At 46.3% G+C, this 16,942-nt stretch overlaps 1 protein-coding gene across 1 annotated transcript in view; it reads left to right on the top strand.

The window, feature by feature from the left end:
- The first annotated feature begins 304 nt into the window (after positions 1-304).
- The window catches only part of LOC135571555 (sodium-dependent lysophosphatidylcholine symporter 1-B-like), a 67,521-nt gene continuing 50,883 nt past the window's right edge, over positions 305-16,942 (top strand). The window contains exons 1-3 of the mRNA XM_065018154.1: positions 305-510; positions 8,672-8,797; positions 12,765-12,889. Coding sequence (XP_064874226.1) covers positions 418-510; positions 8,672-8,797; positions 12,765-12,889 — 344 coding nt within the window. The 5' untranslated portion in view covers positions 305-417. The remainder of the gene's footprint in view (positions 511-8,671; positions 8,798-12,764; positions 12,890-16,942) is intronic.

Genomic DNA, 16,942 nt, shown 5'->3' with positions numbered 1-16,942 from the left:
GAATACATTTCCGTCCACTTCCATTGTTAAAAAGGACTTGAAGCTTCGTAAAATCAGACATTGTAAGAACAATAAAGACAAATAAAGCCTTTTCATTCCTTCCACTTGCCTTCTAATAAATGTACTATAGATATACTAACAAAATCTCTAAAGAGTCTGATAATATCAGTCTTTTCTTTGGACGTCTCTTTGTGGGCGGGGTTGACTGATAGTGAATGGTGGCCTGTTGACGGGGGGGCGGGATCTAATTTACTACATCATGAATGACATCTTCTTCATCGTCACTTTTCTGGTTGTGTGTAGTCTGAACTCAACTCTAAAGGTGCTACTGATTTCTGTTTCAATACGCCGGTTTTACGAACAGATTTGTTTATATAATATTTATTGTTTTTCAGAAGGTTATTTATTCATAAAGTGATGGCAAAAGGAGAAGGAACCGAACAATATTCCAACAATAATTTATTAACGAATAAACCGGTCAACCCAGATGTGGTCAAATTAGCTGTGAAGGTAAATTGGATTAATTTATACTTTTTATCAACAATATTAGCAGCCGTTATGTATTCATGAGTATACGTTCTGAACTAAACCGGAGAGGAAGACAGCTTCGATTTAAATAGATTAGCCTAGTTATTTATTGGAACAAGTCTTTATAATACGTTTTGTATTGATGATCAATTATATTGCCTATCATTGATTTTTCTATGGGTTGTTATGACAGCGGCCACCGCGTTTCAATTACATTTTTTTTTGCTTGGCGTAAAGTGAACACGTAATTCAGATTTTTCTTTTCTTTCCTTTATTCATTTTCAAATGATTATCCGGTTCGTAACTATAGCTCTTCTCGTAGCGGTGCTAGCCCTTTCTTTTGATATAAATTATTCTTCAAATGGGTCTATAAGAAGTGATCAGACATCTGAATTATTATGGCGCTTTTAGGGGTTGGAATAATAAGAATGAAATGCCAGCGGAGCGTCTCTCTACGTAACTCGCAGCAAGGCTACGTGTCATTTCGCCGGGGCTGGAGCTGTGATCTCTTCTGAAATTGGAATGACCCCTTCCAAGCATGCTTGATCTGTGTATACGTTTTAAATATTTCACTATACCTAGTCATCAACAACATAGGTGTTCACCGAAAGACCTTTCCGACATTTTATCTCTAATAATCGATCATTTATATGCTTATTGATTGGCAAAATGTTTTGTGATCAGTTTCTTTGTCCCTTTGACATGACCTCACTTCCACTATAGTAAAAAGCGAGGAACGTAAATGCCGGTCGTCTTCTGGTGATGCCTCAGACAGATAACATAAACGGCACCTTATTTGGTGCTAATTGTTATTAGCCTAAGTGTTTTCAATAATAAACGGAAGTAGACCTATATGATGTCACTAGATGGACTATTTTAACTAACAGTGTTACATTTCAGTGACGTCCACAATAGGTCTGCTGTGGGGGATGGAATGTGGCTATGTAAGGGACCATGGTGTATTTCTGGATGGGGACAGTGGGTTGGCTCGTGTTCCATCCTGTCCTGGCTAACTGAATGGGGGATCTAATGATATACAAGGGGATGTCATTAAGATTTATTTTTTTATTTATTTCACCTTTATTTAACCAGGTAAGCAAGTTGAGAACAAGTTCTCATTTACAATTGCGACCTGGCCAAGATAAAGCAAAGCAGTTCGACACAAACAACGACACAGAGTTACACATGGAGTAAAACAAACATACAGTCAATAATACAGTAAAAAAAAACAAGTCTATATACAATGTGAGCAAATTAGGTGAGAAGGGAGGTAAAGGCAAAAAAGGCCATGGTGGCAAAGTAAATACAATATAGCAAGTAAAACACTGGAATGGTAGTTTTGCAATGGAAGAATGTGCAAAGTAGAAATAAAAATAATGGGGTGCAAAGGAGCAAAATAAACAAATAAATTAAATACAGTTGGGAAAGAGGTAGTTGTTTGGGCTAAATTATAGGTGGGCTATGTACAGGTGCAGTAATCTGTAAGATGCTCTGACAGTTGGTGCTTAAAGCTAGTGAGGGAGATAAGTGTTTCCAATTTAAGAGATTTTTGTAGTTCGTTCCAGTCATTGGCAGCAGAGAACTGGAAGGAGAGGCGTCAAAGAAAGAATTGGTTTTGGGGGTGACTAGAGAGATATACCTGCTGGAGCGTGTGCTACAGGTGGAGATGCTATGGTGACCAGCGAGCTGAGATAAGGGGGACTTTACCTAGCAGGGTCTTGTAGATGACATGGAGCCAGTGGGTTTGCGACGAGTATGAAGCGAGGCCAGCCAACGAGAGTGTACAGGTCGCAATGGTGGGTAGTATATGGGGATTTGGTGACAAACGGATTGCACTGTGATAGACTGCATCCAATTTGTTGAGTAGGGTATTGGAGGCTATTTTGTAAATGACATCGCCAAAGTCGAGGATTGGTAGGATGGTCAATTTTACAAGGGTATGTTTGGCAGCATGAGTGAAGGATGCTTTGTTGCGAAATAGAAGCCAATTCTAGATTTAACTTTGGATTGGAGATGTTTGATATGGGTCTGGAAGGAGAGTTTACAGTCTAACCAGACACCTAAGTATTTGTAGTTGTCCACGTATTCTAAGTCAGAGCCGTCCAGAGTAGTGATGTTGGACAGGCGGGTAGGTGCAGGTAGCGATCGGTTGAAGAGCATGCATTTAGTTTTACTTGTATTTAAGAGCAATTGGAGGCCACGGAAGGAGAGTTGTATGGCATTGAAGCTTGCCTGGAGGGTTGTTAACACAGTGTCCAAAGAAGGGCCGGAAGTATACAGAATGGTGTCGTCTGCGAGAGGTGGATCAGAGACTCACCAGCAGCAAGAGCGACCTCATTGATGTATACAGAGAAGAGAGTCGGTCCAAGAATTGAACCCTGTGGCACCCCCATAGAGACTGCCAGAGGTCCGGACAGCAGACCCTCCGATTTGACACACTGAACTCTATCAGAGAAGTAGTTGGTGAACCAGGCGAGGCAATCATTTGAGAAACCAAGGCTGTCGAGTCTGCCGATGAGGATGCGGTGGTTGACAGAGTCGAAAGCCTTGGCCAGATCAATGAATACGGCTGCACAGTAATGTTTCTTATCGATGGCGGTTAAGATATCGTTTAGGACCTTGAGCGTGGCTGAGGTGCACCCATGACCAGCTCTGAAACCAGATTGCATAGCAGAGAAGGTATGGTGAGATTCGAAATGGTCGGTAATCTGTTTGTTGACTTGGCTTTCAAGACCTTAGAAAGGCATGGTAGGATAGATATAGGTCTGTAACAGTTTGGGTCAAGAGTGTCCCCCTTTGAAGAGGGGGATGACCGCAGCTGCTTTCCAATCTTTGGGAATCTCAGATGACACGAAAGAGAGGTTGAACAGGCTAGTAATAGGGGTGGCAACAATTTCGGCAGATAATTTTAGAAAGAAAGGGTCCAGATTGTCTAGCCCGGCTGATTTGTAGGGGTCCAGATTTTTCAGCTCTTTCAGAACTTCAGCTGAATGGATTTGGGAGAAGGAGAAATGGGGAAGGCTTGGGCGAGTTGCTGTTGGGGGTGCAGTGCTGTTGACCGGGGTAGGAGTTGCCAGGTGGAAAGCATGGCCAGCCGTAGAAAAATGCTTATTGAAATTCTCAATTATGGTGGATTTATCAGTGGTGACAGTGTTTCCTATCTTCAGTGCAGTGGGCAGCTGGGAGGAGGTGTTCTTATTCTCCATGGACTTTACAGTGTCCCAGAACTTTTTGAGTTAGTGTTGCAGGAAGCAAATTTCTGCTTGAAAAAGCTAGCCTTGGCTTTTCTAACTGCCTGTGTATAATGGTTTCTAGCTTCCCTGAACAGCTGCATATCACGGGGCTGTTCGATGCTAATGCAGAACGCCATAGGATGTTTTTGTGTTGGTTAAGGGCAGTCAGGTCTGGGGAGAACCAAGGGCTATATCTGTTCCTGGTTCTAATTTTCTTGAATGGGGCATGTTTATTTAAGATTGTTAGGAAGGCATTTAAAAAAATATCCAGGCATCCTCTACTGACGGGATGAGATCAATATCCTTCCAGGACACCCCGGCCAGGTCGATTAGAAAGGCCTGCTCGCTGAAGTGTTTCAGGGAGCGTTTTACAGTGATGAGTGGAGGTCGTTTGACCGCTGACCCATTACGGATGCAGGCAATGAGGCAGTGATCGCTGAGATCTTGGTTGAAGACAGCAGAGGTGTATTTAGAGGGGAAGTTGGTTAGGATGATATCTATGAGGGTGCCCGTGTTTAAGGCTTTGGGGGTACCTGGTAGGTTCATTGATAATTTGTGTGAGATTGAGGGCATCAAGTTTAGATTGTAGGATGGCTGGGGTGTTAAGCATATTCCAGTTTAGGTCGCCTAGCAGCACGAGCTCTGAAGATAGATGGGGGGCAATCAGTTCACATATGGTGTCCAGAGCACAGCTGGGGGCAGAGGGTGGTCTATAGCAGGCGGCAACGGTGAGAGACTTGTTTTTAGAGAGGTGGATTTTTAAAAGTAGAAGTTCAAATTGTTTGGGTACAGACCTGGATAGTAGGACAGAACTCTGCAGGCTATCTTTGCAGTAGATTGCAACACCGCCCCCTTTGGCAGTTCTATCTTGTCTGAAAATGTTGTAGTTTGGAATTAAAATTTCTGAATTTTTGGTGGATGATGTGATGGTTCTGCATTCTCTCAATAAATTTCACTCCCTCTTCAAGTGTAGGCCCACATGCCAGACAGACAAATTTGATAGTATTTTATACATTTAACGAGGCAAATCAGTTAAGAGCAAACTCTTATTTACAATGTCGGGCCCACCAGGGAAACTGCATTATTCAGGGGCAGAACGACAGATTTTTACCACGAGGCTACCTGCCTCCCCTACACTCTAACCACTAGGCTACCTGCCTCCTCTACACTCTAACCACTAGGCTACCTGCCTCCTCTACACTCTAACCACTAGGCTACCTGCCGCCCCTCCACTCTAACCACTAGACTACCTCCTCCTAAGACTACCACCCCTCCTCTACACTCTAACCACTAGGCTACCTGCCTCCTCTACACTATAACCACTAGGATACCTGCCTCCTCTACACTCTAACCACTAGGCTACCTGCCGCCCCTCCACTCTAACCACTACGTAGCCCCAATAAGCCTATGTTGGGAAATGCAGCTCACGGGGGCACGCTTTTGGTTGAAAAAAAAAAAAAAAAGAACCCTGTCCAATACCACAGGTGTTTGACCTGAACCAAAAAAGAATAACTGTGTTAATTAAGCGTTGTATATTGCCAGTTGAGTCAGTCGACCACTCGCCGAAAGATGCCTTATATCCCCATGGTTACATCAGGCTCAAGAGAGAGTCGTGTTTCAGTCAGAACAACAACGTGTCACCTGAAACATAAGAATGTCATGGTGCATCAACAGTCTTAAACTAACTCAAGACATTTATGTTCACGCGGTGGATCGTCTGTTTCAACAGATGGAAAGTACAAACAATAACAGACACGAGTTCTAAAAGGCTATATTTACGATTTATATTTAGTCTAGAGTTGCTTTAGTCTAAATTTAGTCTTTAGTCTTTAGTATTTAGTCTATATTTAGTCTTTAGTATTTAGTCTATATTTAGTCTTTAGTCTTTAGTCTAAATTTAGTCTTTAGTCTTTAGTATTTAGTCTATATTTAGTCTTTAGTCTTTAGTCTAAATTTAGTCTTTAGTCTTTAGTATTTAGTCTATATTTAGTCTTTAGTCTTTAGTCTATATTTAGTCTTTAGTCTTTAGTCTAAATTTAGTCTTTAGTCTTTAGTATTTAGTCTATATTTAGTCTTTAGTCTTTAGTCTATATTTAGTCTATAGTCTTTAGTCTAAATTTAGTCTTTAGTCTATATTTAGTCTATAGTCTATAGTCTTTAGTCTATATTTAGTCTTTAGTCTTTAGTATTTAGTCTATATTTAGTCTTTAGTCTTTAGTCTATATTTAGTCTATAGTCTTTAGTCTATATTTAGTCTTTAGTCTATATTTAGTCTTTAGTCTTTAGTCTTTAGTATTTAGTCTATATTTAGTCTTTAGTCTTTAGTCTATATTTAGTCTTTAGTCTTTAGTCTATATTTAGTCTATAGTCTTTAGTCTATATTTAGTCTTTAGTCTATATTTAGTCTTTAGTCTTTAGTCTATATTTAGTCTATATTTAGTCTTTAGTCTTTAGTCTATATTTAGTCTTTAGTCTTTAGTCTATAGTCTATAGTCTTTAGTCTATATTTAGTCTTTAGTCTATAGTCTATAGTCTTTAGTCTATATTTAGTCTATAGTCTTTAGTCTATAGTCTATAGTCTTTAGTCTATATTTAGTCTTTAGTCTATAGTCTATATTTAGTTTATATTGAGTTGCTTTAGACTGCACATGTTTTATGGCCTGGGAACTTGGCCTGAACATCAGGCAGGTTTAGATGTCTTTGGTAGGTATTGATTTGGGACTGGGCACAAACTCCTAGATGAACACCGGGTACGAAGTACCAGTATACATATGTGTGAATGAGGTCCCGTCATTTAAGGTTCTTCTAAACTGGGTGCCACAGAGAGCCCTTTTCATTGGCTTAGGCAGAGGGTGTGAGTGTGTGCCCCTGATTGCCCATTAGTGATAGACGAGAGGGCTTCCTGTTGGCAAGCCAACATGGCAAAGTTCCATGAGAGGAGGAGGAGGGGGGCAGAACGGCCCTCAACCTCGCCAAATAGATTGTGACAACCCTGTGAAGGGTCACACTGACCAGTCTGTGGGCCTTGGTTGCATAATGTTTCCCTGGCAGGAGTGACCTGACAGACTGTTTCCCAGATGGCACCCTATTCCCTACAGCATCACCCTATAGACCCTGGTCTAAAGTAGTGCACTACTACCCTATAGACCCTGGTCTAAAGTAGCACACTACTACCCTATAGACCCTGGTCTAAAGTAGCACATTACTACCCTATAGACCCTGGTCTAAAGTAGTGCACTACTACCCTATAGACCCTGGTCTAAAGTAGCACACCCTATAGACCCCTGGCACTCACACCCTACCCTATAGCCCTAAAGTAGTTCACTACTACCCTATAGCCCCCTGGTCTAAGTAGTGCCTACTATAGACCCTGGTCTAAAGTAGTGCACTAATAGATCCTGGTCTAAAGTAGTGTAAAGTAGTGCACTACTACCCTATAGGGTCTAAAGTAAATATAGGAAAAGGGTACCATTTGGGAAGTAGCCTGGGTGATTGGTATCGGTGTGGGAAATGCCCAAGTCCACAACCTGTGTGGGCAGAGACAGAATAATTAGGCTACTGGGTTCTGTTCACACTGTTGAAGTGAGTCGGTCTATCATGACAAAAACGCCTCTCCTGTCCCAGACTCCCAGAGCTGGTGCTCACGTTACTGTGGGAGAATTCTGTAGACAGATAACTCTCCTCCCAGCTGAATTTAGAGACCCACACACTGGTTCTCTCAGTCGGACTGTAGACAGATAACTCTCCTCCCAGCTGAATTTAGAGACCCTGGTTCTCTCAGTCGGACTGTCTGCCAAACAGAACTTTGTATCATTCGATTGTTCTTTGGTCTTTTGAGAGGAAAGAGGAGAGCTGTGAGAGAGAGAGACTGGAGAGAGAGACTGGAGAGAGAGACTAGAGAGAGAGACTGGCGAGAGAGAGGGAGAGAATGGAGGGAGAGAGAGAGAGTGAGAGACTGGAGAGAGAGACTGGAGAGAGAGAGAGACTGGAGAGGGAGAGAGAGAGCGAGAGAGAGAGAGAGACTGGAGAGAGAGAGAGGCTGGAGAGAGAGAGAGACAGGCTGGAGAGAGAGAGAGAAACTGGAGAGAGAAACTGAGAGAGAGAGAGACTGGGGAGAGAGAGAGAGAGACTGGGGAGAGAGACTGGGGAGAGAGAGAGACTGGAGAGAGAGAGAGACTGGGGAGAGAGACGGGAGAGAGAGAGAGACTGGGGAGAGAGAGAGAGAGACTGGAGAGAGAGAGAGAGACTGGGGAGAGAGAGAGACTGGGGAGAGAGAGAGACTGGGGAGAGAGACTGGGGAGAGAGACGGGAGAGAGAGAGAGACTGGAGAGAGAGACTGGAGAGAGAGACTGGAGAGAGAGAGAGAGACTGGGGAGAGAGAGAGACTGGGGAGAGAGAGAGACTGGAGAGAGAGACTGGAGAGAGAGACGGGAGAGAGAGAGAGAGACTGGAGAGAGAGAGAGAGACTGGAGAGAGAGAGAGAGACTGAAGAGAGCGCTAGGTTAATGTGTGTCATCTCACGCTACATTTTTAAAAACATTTTTGTTTAGATATCTTTTGTAGACTAGCCTATATGTTTTGGATCACTTTGTTGATGTGTTCCACTTTCCTGTCAGTACTTTTTTTTATTTTCTCAGTACATTTGTGACACTTCTGTAGATGGTTAGACTGCAACACAGTTGGTGTCTGTAAAAAATCAATCAATTCCATGGAAGCCTGGAAGAGGTTTCTGCTTTACCGTAGTCAACGTGTTTGACTCGACAGACTGACTAATGCATTGAACTATTAGGCCTAATCCAACCTTCAATGACTATTCCTCCACCCGTTTGTGTTGCCTAACAATGGGAAAGTAAACTTCTCGTTTAACGAACGAACCCCTCCTTTTGTCTCTCTCTCTCTCTCTCTCTCAGCGTGAACAGAAGAACAGGTTGTCCATATGCAACAAGCTGTGCTACGCGGTGGGAGGAGCGCCCTATCAGATCACAGGATGTGCTCTCGGCTTCTTCCTTCAGATATACCTATTGGACGTGGCCCAGGTGATTCATCTGGGGGGGCGGGGCTTTCACTATTCACATATTATATATACATTCACTATTCACATAGTATATATACATTCACTATTCACATAGTATATATACATTCACTATTCACATAGTATATATACATTCACTATTCACATAGTATATATACATTCACTATTCACATAGTATATATATACATTCACTATTCACATAGTATATATACATTCACTATTCACATAGTATATATATACATTCACTATTCACATAGTATATATATACATTCACTATTCACATAGTATATATATTATATTTATAAACATTTGTTGGATATTCTGAATACAAGTTTTTATTTATTATTATTATAATATTATTATTATTGTTTTTTAACCTGAGCGCTGCGTGAGTGAGAGGCTGGCGCTCTCTTGCTGTGAAGGTGCTGGTGAGAAACAGGCTGATGATTCACTCCCGAGTGGCGCAGCGGTCTAAGGCACCGCATCTCAGTGCAGGTGTCACTACAGACCCTGGTTCGATTCCAGGCTGTATCACAACCGCCCGTGATTGGGAGTCCCATAGGGCGGCGAACAATTGACCCAGCGTCTTCCGGGTTAGGGTTTGGCCGGGGTAGGCCGTCCTGGTTAGGGTAGGCCGTCCTGGTTAGGGGAGGCCGTCCTGGTTAGGTTAGGCCGTCCTGGTTAGAGGAGGGCGTCATAGTCAATTTAGAATTTGTTTATGATATAAAGGTTCAATAAAACCATAAAAGACCGGGGGAGACAGATTCATTAAGGCAACTCGGCTACTAGACTAAATATCTTGTATTCAGCCACCATGTTATTCATCATCTCATATAAAAGTGGCCCGTCTTGGCTGGAGTAGCTTAGAGAAGCTAGAGAAGCTAGCGAAGCTAGAGAAGCTAGAGAAGCTAGAGAAGCTAGAGAAGCTAGAGAAGCTAGAGAAGCTAAAGAAGCTAGAGAAGCTAAATGAGGCAACATGCTGAACCCCATTCAGATAAAACAACTGTCCACCTGTTGGGTGTTTGTTGTAGCGTACTCCTTCTCATTTCGCTAAATGTTAAATTCTGTGATTTAAAATGATTATTGTGTTATTCCATCTATCATTGCTTTAGTGAACTCTCCTTCCAGTTGCTACCACGTTGAACCTTTTTGGCTGCTTTTGATTGGTCAACAAGCTACGTCCCTCCCTCCCCTCCGTCTGCTTTGATTGGTAAACAAGCTCCGTCCCTCCCTCCCCTTCCCTCCCTCCCCTCCCTCCCTCCCTCCCTCCCTCCTCCGTCCTTTGATTGGTCCCTCCCTCCTCCCCCTCCCTCCCTCCCTCCGTCTGCTTTGATTGGTCAACATAAACAACGAGCTCCCTACGTGAAGGCTACCGTCCTTTTTATGGGTTCGCACGTCATACAAAAAAACCCATTGACCCTTCGTCCACCACCCCTCAATAACTCACAGATCTGAAACCTACTTGTCAAAAGATGTATGGAGAACACAGTGCTGCATGTCCTTCTAGCTTGACCTGCAGTATGTAGGCTGACATCTATGGCACTTCAGACATCCCTCCCTCCCTCCCTCCTCCCCCTCCGCCCCCTCCCTCCCTCCCCTCCTCCCTCCCCCTCCGCCCCTCGCTCCCTCCCTCCTCCCTCCCTCCCTCCCTCCCTCCCTCCCCTCCCTCGCTCCCTCCCTCCCTCCCTCCCTCCCTCCCTCCGCCCCGTCCTCCAAATGCCTCCCTCCCTCCCTCCCTCCCTCAGGGCCCCTCCCTCCCTCCCTCTCCCCTCCGCCCCTCGCTCCCTCCCCTCCCTCCCTCCTCCTCCCCCTCGCCCTCCTCCCCTCGACCCTCCCTCCCCTCGCTCCCTCCCCCCCTCCCTCTCCCCTCCCTCCCCTCCCTCCCTCCCCTCCCTCCCTCCCTCCCCTCCCTCCCCTCCCTCCCCCTCCCCCCCTCCCTCCCTCCCTCCCCTCGCCCCTCCCTCCCTCCCTCCCTCCCTCCCTCCCTCCTCCCCCCCTCCCTCCCCTCCGCCCCTCGCTCCCTCCCTCCCTCCCTCCCTCCTCCCCCTCCCTCCCCTCTCCCTCCTCCCCTCTGCCCCTCCCTCCTCCCTCCTCTCCCTCCCTCCTCCCTCCCTCCCCCTCCGCCTCCTCCCTCCCTCCCTCCCTCCCTCCCTCCCAGGACGGTGGTTTTTTTCTTCTTCTCCTTTTTTAGATAGGCCAGCTGCAAATTCAAAATAGGCCATGTTGTGAAAGTTCATGAAACCAAAAAAAATGTGCTTTTTGGTCTTAATTTTAGGTTAGGCGTTTAGCAGTGTGTTTTTTTTTAAGGTTTGTGGCTGTGCCAACTAGTGGCCACTGCAGAGCTGCCAACAGAACAACATTCATAATGAAACGCTAACCTGTGACGGCTAGCCAGGGCCGCTAACCTGTGACGGCTAGCCAGGGCCGCTAACCTGTGACGGCTAGCCAGGGCCGCTAACCTGTGACCGCTAGCCAGGGCCGCTAACCTGTGACCGCTAGCCAGGGCCGCTAACCTGTGACGGCTATCCAGGGCCGCTAACCTGTGACCACTAACCAGGGCCGCTAACCTGTGACCGCTAGCCAGGGCCACTAACCAGGGCCGCTCGCCAACAATGACATCGATTCTCTGACTGAAGAGGATCTGCGTCTCCAAATGCCACCTCATTCCCTTTTCTGGTGCAGGGCCCATAGTGCACTACTTTAGACCAGGGCCCATAGTGCACTACTTTAGACCAGGGCCCATAGTGCACTACTTTAGACCAGGGCCCATAGGGTGAACCATAGGACTCTGGTCCGGAGTAGTGCACTAGATGGTGAATATTCTAGCTGTTTTTCTTCATTTTCATACATCCACCCATCCATAACTCTAACCCTTCTCTCTGTCTCTCTGTCTCTCTCTCTCTCTCTCTCTCTCTCTCTCTCTCTCTCTCTCTCTCTCTCTCTTCTCTCTCTCTCTCTCTCTCTCTCTCTCTCTCTCTCTCTCTCCTCTCTCTCTCTCTATCTCTCTCTCGTTCGATCTCTCTCTTGTACTTTCTCTCTTCTCTCTCTCTCTCTCTCTCTCTTACTCTCTCGTACTCTCTCTCTCGTACTCTCTCTCACTCTCTCGTACTCTCTCTCTCGTACTCTCTCTCGTACTCTCTCTCTCGTACTCTCTCTTACTCTCTCTCTCTGTCTCTCTTCTCTCTCTGTTTCTCTTCCTCTCTCCTCTCCCCTCTCTCTCTCCTCTCTCTCTCTCTCTCTCTCTCTCTCTCTCTCTCTCTCTCTCTCTCTCTCTCTCTCTCTCGTTCGATCTCTCTCTTGTACTTTCTCTCTTCTCTCTCTCTCTCTCTCTTACTCCCTTTCTCTCTCTCTTGCTCTCTTTCTCTCTCTCTTACTCTCTCTCTTACTCTCTCTCTCTTTCTCTTACTCTCTCGTACTCTCTCTCGTGCTCTCTCTCTCTTTCGTACTCTCTCTCACTCTCTCTCGTACTCTCTCTCTCCTCTCTCTCTCTCTCTCTCTCTGTTCTCTCTCTCTCTGTTTCTCTTCCTCTCTCTCCCTCTCTCTCTTCTCTCTCTCTCTCTCTCTCTCTCTCTCTCTCTCTCTCCTCTCTCTCTCTATCTCTCTCTCGTTCGATCTCTCTCTTGTACTTTCTCTCTTCTCTCTCTCTCTCTTACTCTCTTACTCTCTTTCTTTCTCTCTCTCTTACTCTCTTTCTCTCTCTCTTTCTCTCTCTCTCTCTTACTCTCTCTCTCTCTTTCTCTTACTCTCTCTCTCACTCTCTCGTACTCTCTCTCTCGTACTCTCTCTCGTACTCTCTCTCTCTCTCGTACTCTCTCTCTCTCTCGTACTCTCTCTTACTCTCTCTCTCTGTCTCTCTTCTCTCTCTGTTTCTCTTCCTCTCTCCTCTCCCCTCTCTCTCTCCTCCTCTCTCCTCTCTCCTCTCTCTCTCTCTCTCTCTCTCTCTCTCTCTCTCTCTCTCCTCTCCTCTCTAGTTGGACCCGTTCTATGCGTCGATCATCCTGTTTGTGGGGAGGGCCTGGGACGCTATAACGGATCCCACCATAGGCTTCCTGGTCTCCCGCTCTCCCTGGACACGCTTCGGACGCATGTTGCCATGGTACGGACACTTTACTGGTTCCCATATCTGTCAATCAAATTGTAGGTGGATAGAGCTGTTTACAAAACTGGTATTTCTCTCGTCCTTTTCGACTGCTTATCTGAAAATGATCAGAACAATGGTCCCGAAGATAAAAACAAGGAACGAGAGATTCAAGGGTAGTTGAACACAGTCTGGGGATGGATAAGGAACAGGAGATTCAGGGGTAGTTGAACACAGTCTGGGGATGGATAAGGAACAGGAGATTCAGGGGTAGTTGAACACAGTCTGGGGATGGATAAGGAACGGGAGATTCAGGGGTAGTAGAACACAGTCTGGGGATGGATAAGGAACAGGAGATTCAGGGGTAGTTGAACACAGTCTGGGGATGGATAAGGAACAGGGGATTCAGGGGTAGTTGAACACAGTCTGGGGATGGATAAGGAACAGGAGATTCAGGGGTAGTAGAACACAGTCTGGGGATGGATAAGGAACGGGAGATTCAGGGGTAGTTGAACACAGTCTGGGGATGGATAAGGAACAGGAGATTCAGGGGTAGTTGAACACAGTCTGGGGATGGATAAGGAACGGGGGGATTCAGGGGTAGTTGAACACAGTCTGGGGATGGATAAGGAACAGGAGATTCAGGGGTAGTTGAACACAGTCTGGGGATGGATAAGGAACAGGGGATTCAGGGGTAGTTGAACACAGTTTGGGGATGGATAAGGAACAGGAGATTCAGGGGTAGTTGAACACTGTCTGGGGATGGATAAGGAACAGGAGATTCAGGGGTAGTTGAACACTGTCTGGGGATGGATAAGGAACAGGAGATTCAGGGGTAGTTGAACACAGTCTGGGGATGGATAAGGAACAGGAGATTCAGGGGTAGTTGAACACAGTCTGGATGGATAAGGAACAGGGGATTCAGGGGTAGTTGAACACAGTCTGGGGATGGATAAGGAACAGGAGATTCAGGGGTAGTAGAACACAGTCTGGGGATGGATAAGGAACAGGAGATTCAGGGGTAGTTGAACACAGTCTGGGGATGGATAAGGAACAGGGGATTCAGGGGTAGTAGAACACAGTCTGGGGATGGATAAGGAACAGGGGATTCAGGGGTAGTAGAACACAGTCTGGGGATGGATAAGGAACAGGAGATTCAGGGGTAGTTGAACACAGTCTGGATGGATAAGGAACAGGAGATTCAGGGGTAGTTGAACACAGTCTGGGGATGGATAAGGAACAGGAGATTCAGGGGTAGTAGAACACAGTCTGGATGGATAAGGAACAGGGGATTCAGGGGTAGTTGAGCACAGTCTGGGGATGGATAAGGAACAGGAGATTCAGGGGTAGTTGAACACAGTCTGGGGATGGATAAGGAACAGGAGATTCAGGGGTAGTTGAACACAGTCTGGGGATGGATAAGGAACGGGAGATTCGGGGGTAGTTGAACACAGTCTGGGGATGGATAAGGAACAGGAGATTCAGGGGTAGTTGAACACAGTCTGGGGATGGATAAGGAACAGGAGAAGTTGAACACAGTCTGGGGATGGATAAGGAACAGGAGATTCAGGGGTAGTTGAACACAGTCTGGGGATGGATAAGGAACAGGAGATACAGGGGTAGTTGAACACAGTCTGGATGGATAAGGAACAGGAGATTCAGGGGTAGTTGAACACAGTCTGGGGATGGATAAGGAACAGGAGATTCAGGGGTAGTTGAACACAGTCTGGGGATGGATAAGGAACGGGAGATTCAAGGGTAGTTGAACACAGTCTGGGGATGGATAAGGAACAGGAGATTCAGGGGTAGTTGAACACAGTCTGGGGATGGATAAGGAACGGGAGATTCAGGGGTAGTAGAACACAGTCTGGGGATGGATAAGGAACAGGAGATTCAGGGGTAGTTGAACACAGTCTGGGGATGGATAAGGAACAGGGGATTCAGGGGTAGTTGAACACAGTCTGGGGATGGATAAGGAACAGGAGATTCAGGGGTAGTAGAACACAGTCTGGGGATGGATAAGGAACGGGAGATTCAGGGGTAGTTGAACACAGTCTGGGGATGGATAAGGAACAGGAGATTCAGGGGTAGTTGAACACAGTCTGGGGATGGATAAGGAACGGGGGGATTCAGGGGTAGTTGAACACAGTCTGGGGATGGATAAGGAACAGGAGATTCAGGGGTAGTTGAACACAGTCTGGGGATGGATAAGGAACAGGGGATTCAGGGGTAGTTGAACACAGTCTGGGGATGGATAAGGAACAGGAGATTCAGGGGTAGTTGAACACTGTCTGGGGATGGATAAGGAACAGGAGATTCAGGGGTAGTTGAACACTGTCTGGGGATGGATAAGGAACAGGAGATTCAGGGGTAGTTGAACACAGTCTGGGGATGGATAAGGAACAGGAGATTCAGGGGTAGTTGAACACAGTCTGGATGGATAAAGAACAGGGGATTCAGGGGTAGTTGAACACAGTCTGGGGATGGATAAGGAACAGGAGATTCAGGGGTAGTAGAACACAGTCTGGGGATGGATAAGGAACAGGAGATTCAGGGGTAGTTGAACACAGTCTGGGGATGGATAAGGAACAGGGGATTCAGGGGTAGTAGAACACAGTCTGGGGATGGATAAGGAACAGGGGATTCAGGGGTAGTAGAACACAGTCTGGGGATGGATAAGGAACAGGAGATTCAGGGGTAGTTGAACACAGTCTGGGGATGGATAAGGAACAGGAGATTCAGGGGTAGTTGAACACAGTCTGGGGATGGATAAGGAACAGGAGATTCAGGGGTAGTTGAACACAGTCTGGGGATGGATAAGGAACAGGAGATTCAGGGGTAGTTGAACACAGTCTGGGGATGGATAAGGAACGGGAGATTCAGGGGTAGTTGAACACAGTCTGGGGATGGATAAGGAACAGGAGATTCAGGGGTAGTTGAACACAGTCTGGGGATGGATAAGGAACAGGGGATTCAGGGGTAGTTGAACACAGTCTGGGGATGGATAAGGAACAGGAGATTCAGGGGTAGTAGAACACAGTCTGGGGATGGATAAGGAACAGGAGATTCAGGGGTAGTTGAACACAGTCTGGGGATGGATAAGGAACAGGAGATTCAGGGGTAGTTGAACACAGTCTGGGGATGGATAAGGAACGGGGGGATTCAGGGGTAGTTGAACACAGTCTGGGGATGGATAAGGAACAGGAGATACAGGGGTAGTTGAACACAGTCTGGGGATGGATAAGGAACAGGGGATTCAGGGGTAGTTGAACACAGTCTGGGGATGGATAAGGAACAGGAGATTCAGGGGTAGTTGAACACAGTCTGGGGATGGATAAGGAACAGGAGATTCAGGGGTAGTTGAACACTGTCTGGGGATGGATAAGGAACAGGGGATTCAGGGGTAGTTGAACACAGTCTGGGGATGGATAAGGAACAGGAGATTCAGGGGTAGTTGAACACAGTCTGGATGGATAAGGAACAGGGATTCAGGGGTAGTTGAACACAGTCTGGGGATGGATAAGGAACAGGAGATTCAGGGGTAGTAGAACACAGTCTGGGGATGGATAAGGAACAGGAGATTCAGGGGTAGTTGAACACAGTCTGGGGATGGATAAGGAACAGGGGATTCAGGGGTAGTTGAACACAGTCTGGGGATGGATAAGGAACAGGAGATTCAGGGGTAGTTGAACACAGTCTGGGGATGGATAAGGAACAGGAGATTCAGGGTGAACACAGGGGTAGTTGAACACAGTCTGGGGATGGATAAGGAACAGGAGATTCAGGGGTAGTAGAACACAGTCTGGATGGATGGATAGTTGAGCACAGTCTGGGGATGGATAAGGAACAGGAGATTCAGGGGTAGTTGAACACAGTCTGGGGATGGATAAGGAACAGGAGATTCAGGGGTAGTTGAACACAGTCTGGGGATGGATAAGGAACAGGAGATTCAGGGGTAGTTGAACACAGTCTGGGGATGGATAAGGAACAGGAGATTCAGGGGTAGTTGAACACAGTCTGGGGATGGATAAGGAACAGGAGAAGTTGGTCTGGGATGGATAAGGAACAGGA

Source organism: Oncorhynchus nerka, linkage group LG4 (assembly GCF_034236695.1).
Source record: "Oncorhynchus nerka isolate Pitt River linkage group LG4, Oner_Uvic_2.0, whole genome shotgun sequence".
Taxonomy (NCBI): Eukaryota; Metazoa; Chordata; class Actinopteri; order Salmoniformes; family Salmonidae; genus Oncorhynchus; species Oncorhynchus nerka.
This window is presented reverse-complemented; position numbering and strand designations above follow the sequence as displayed.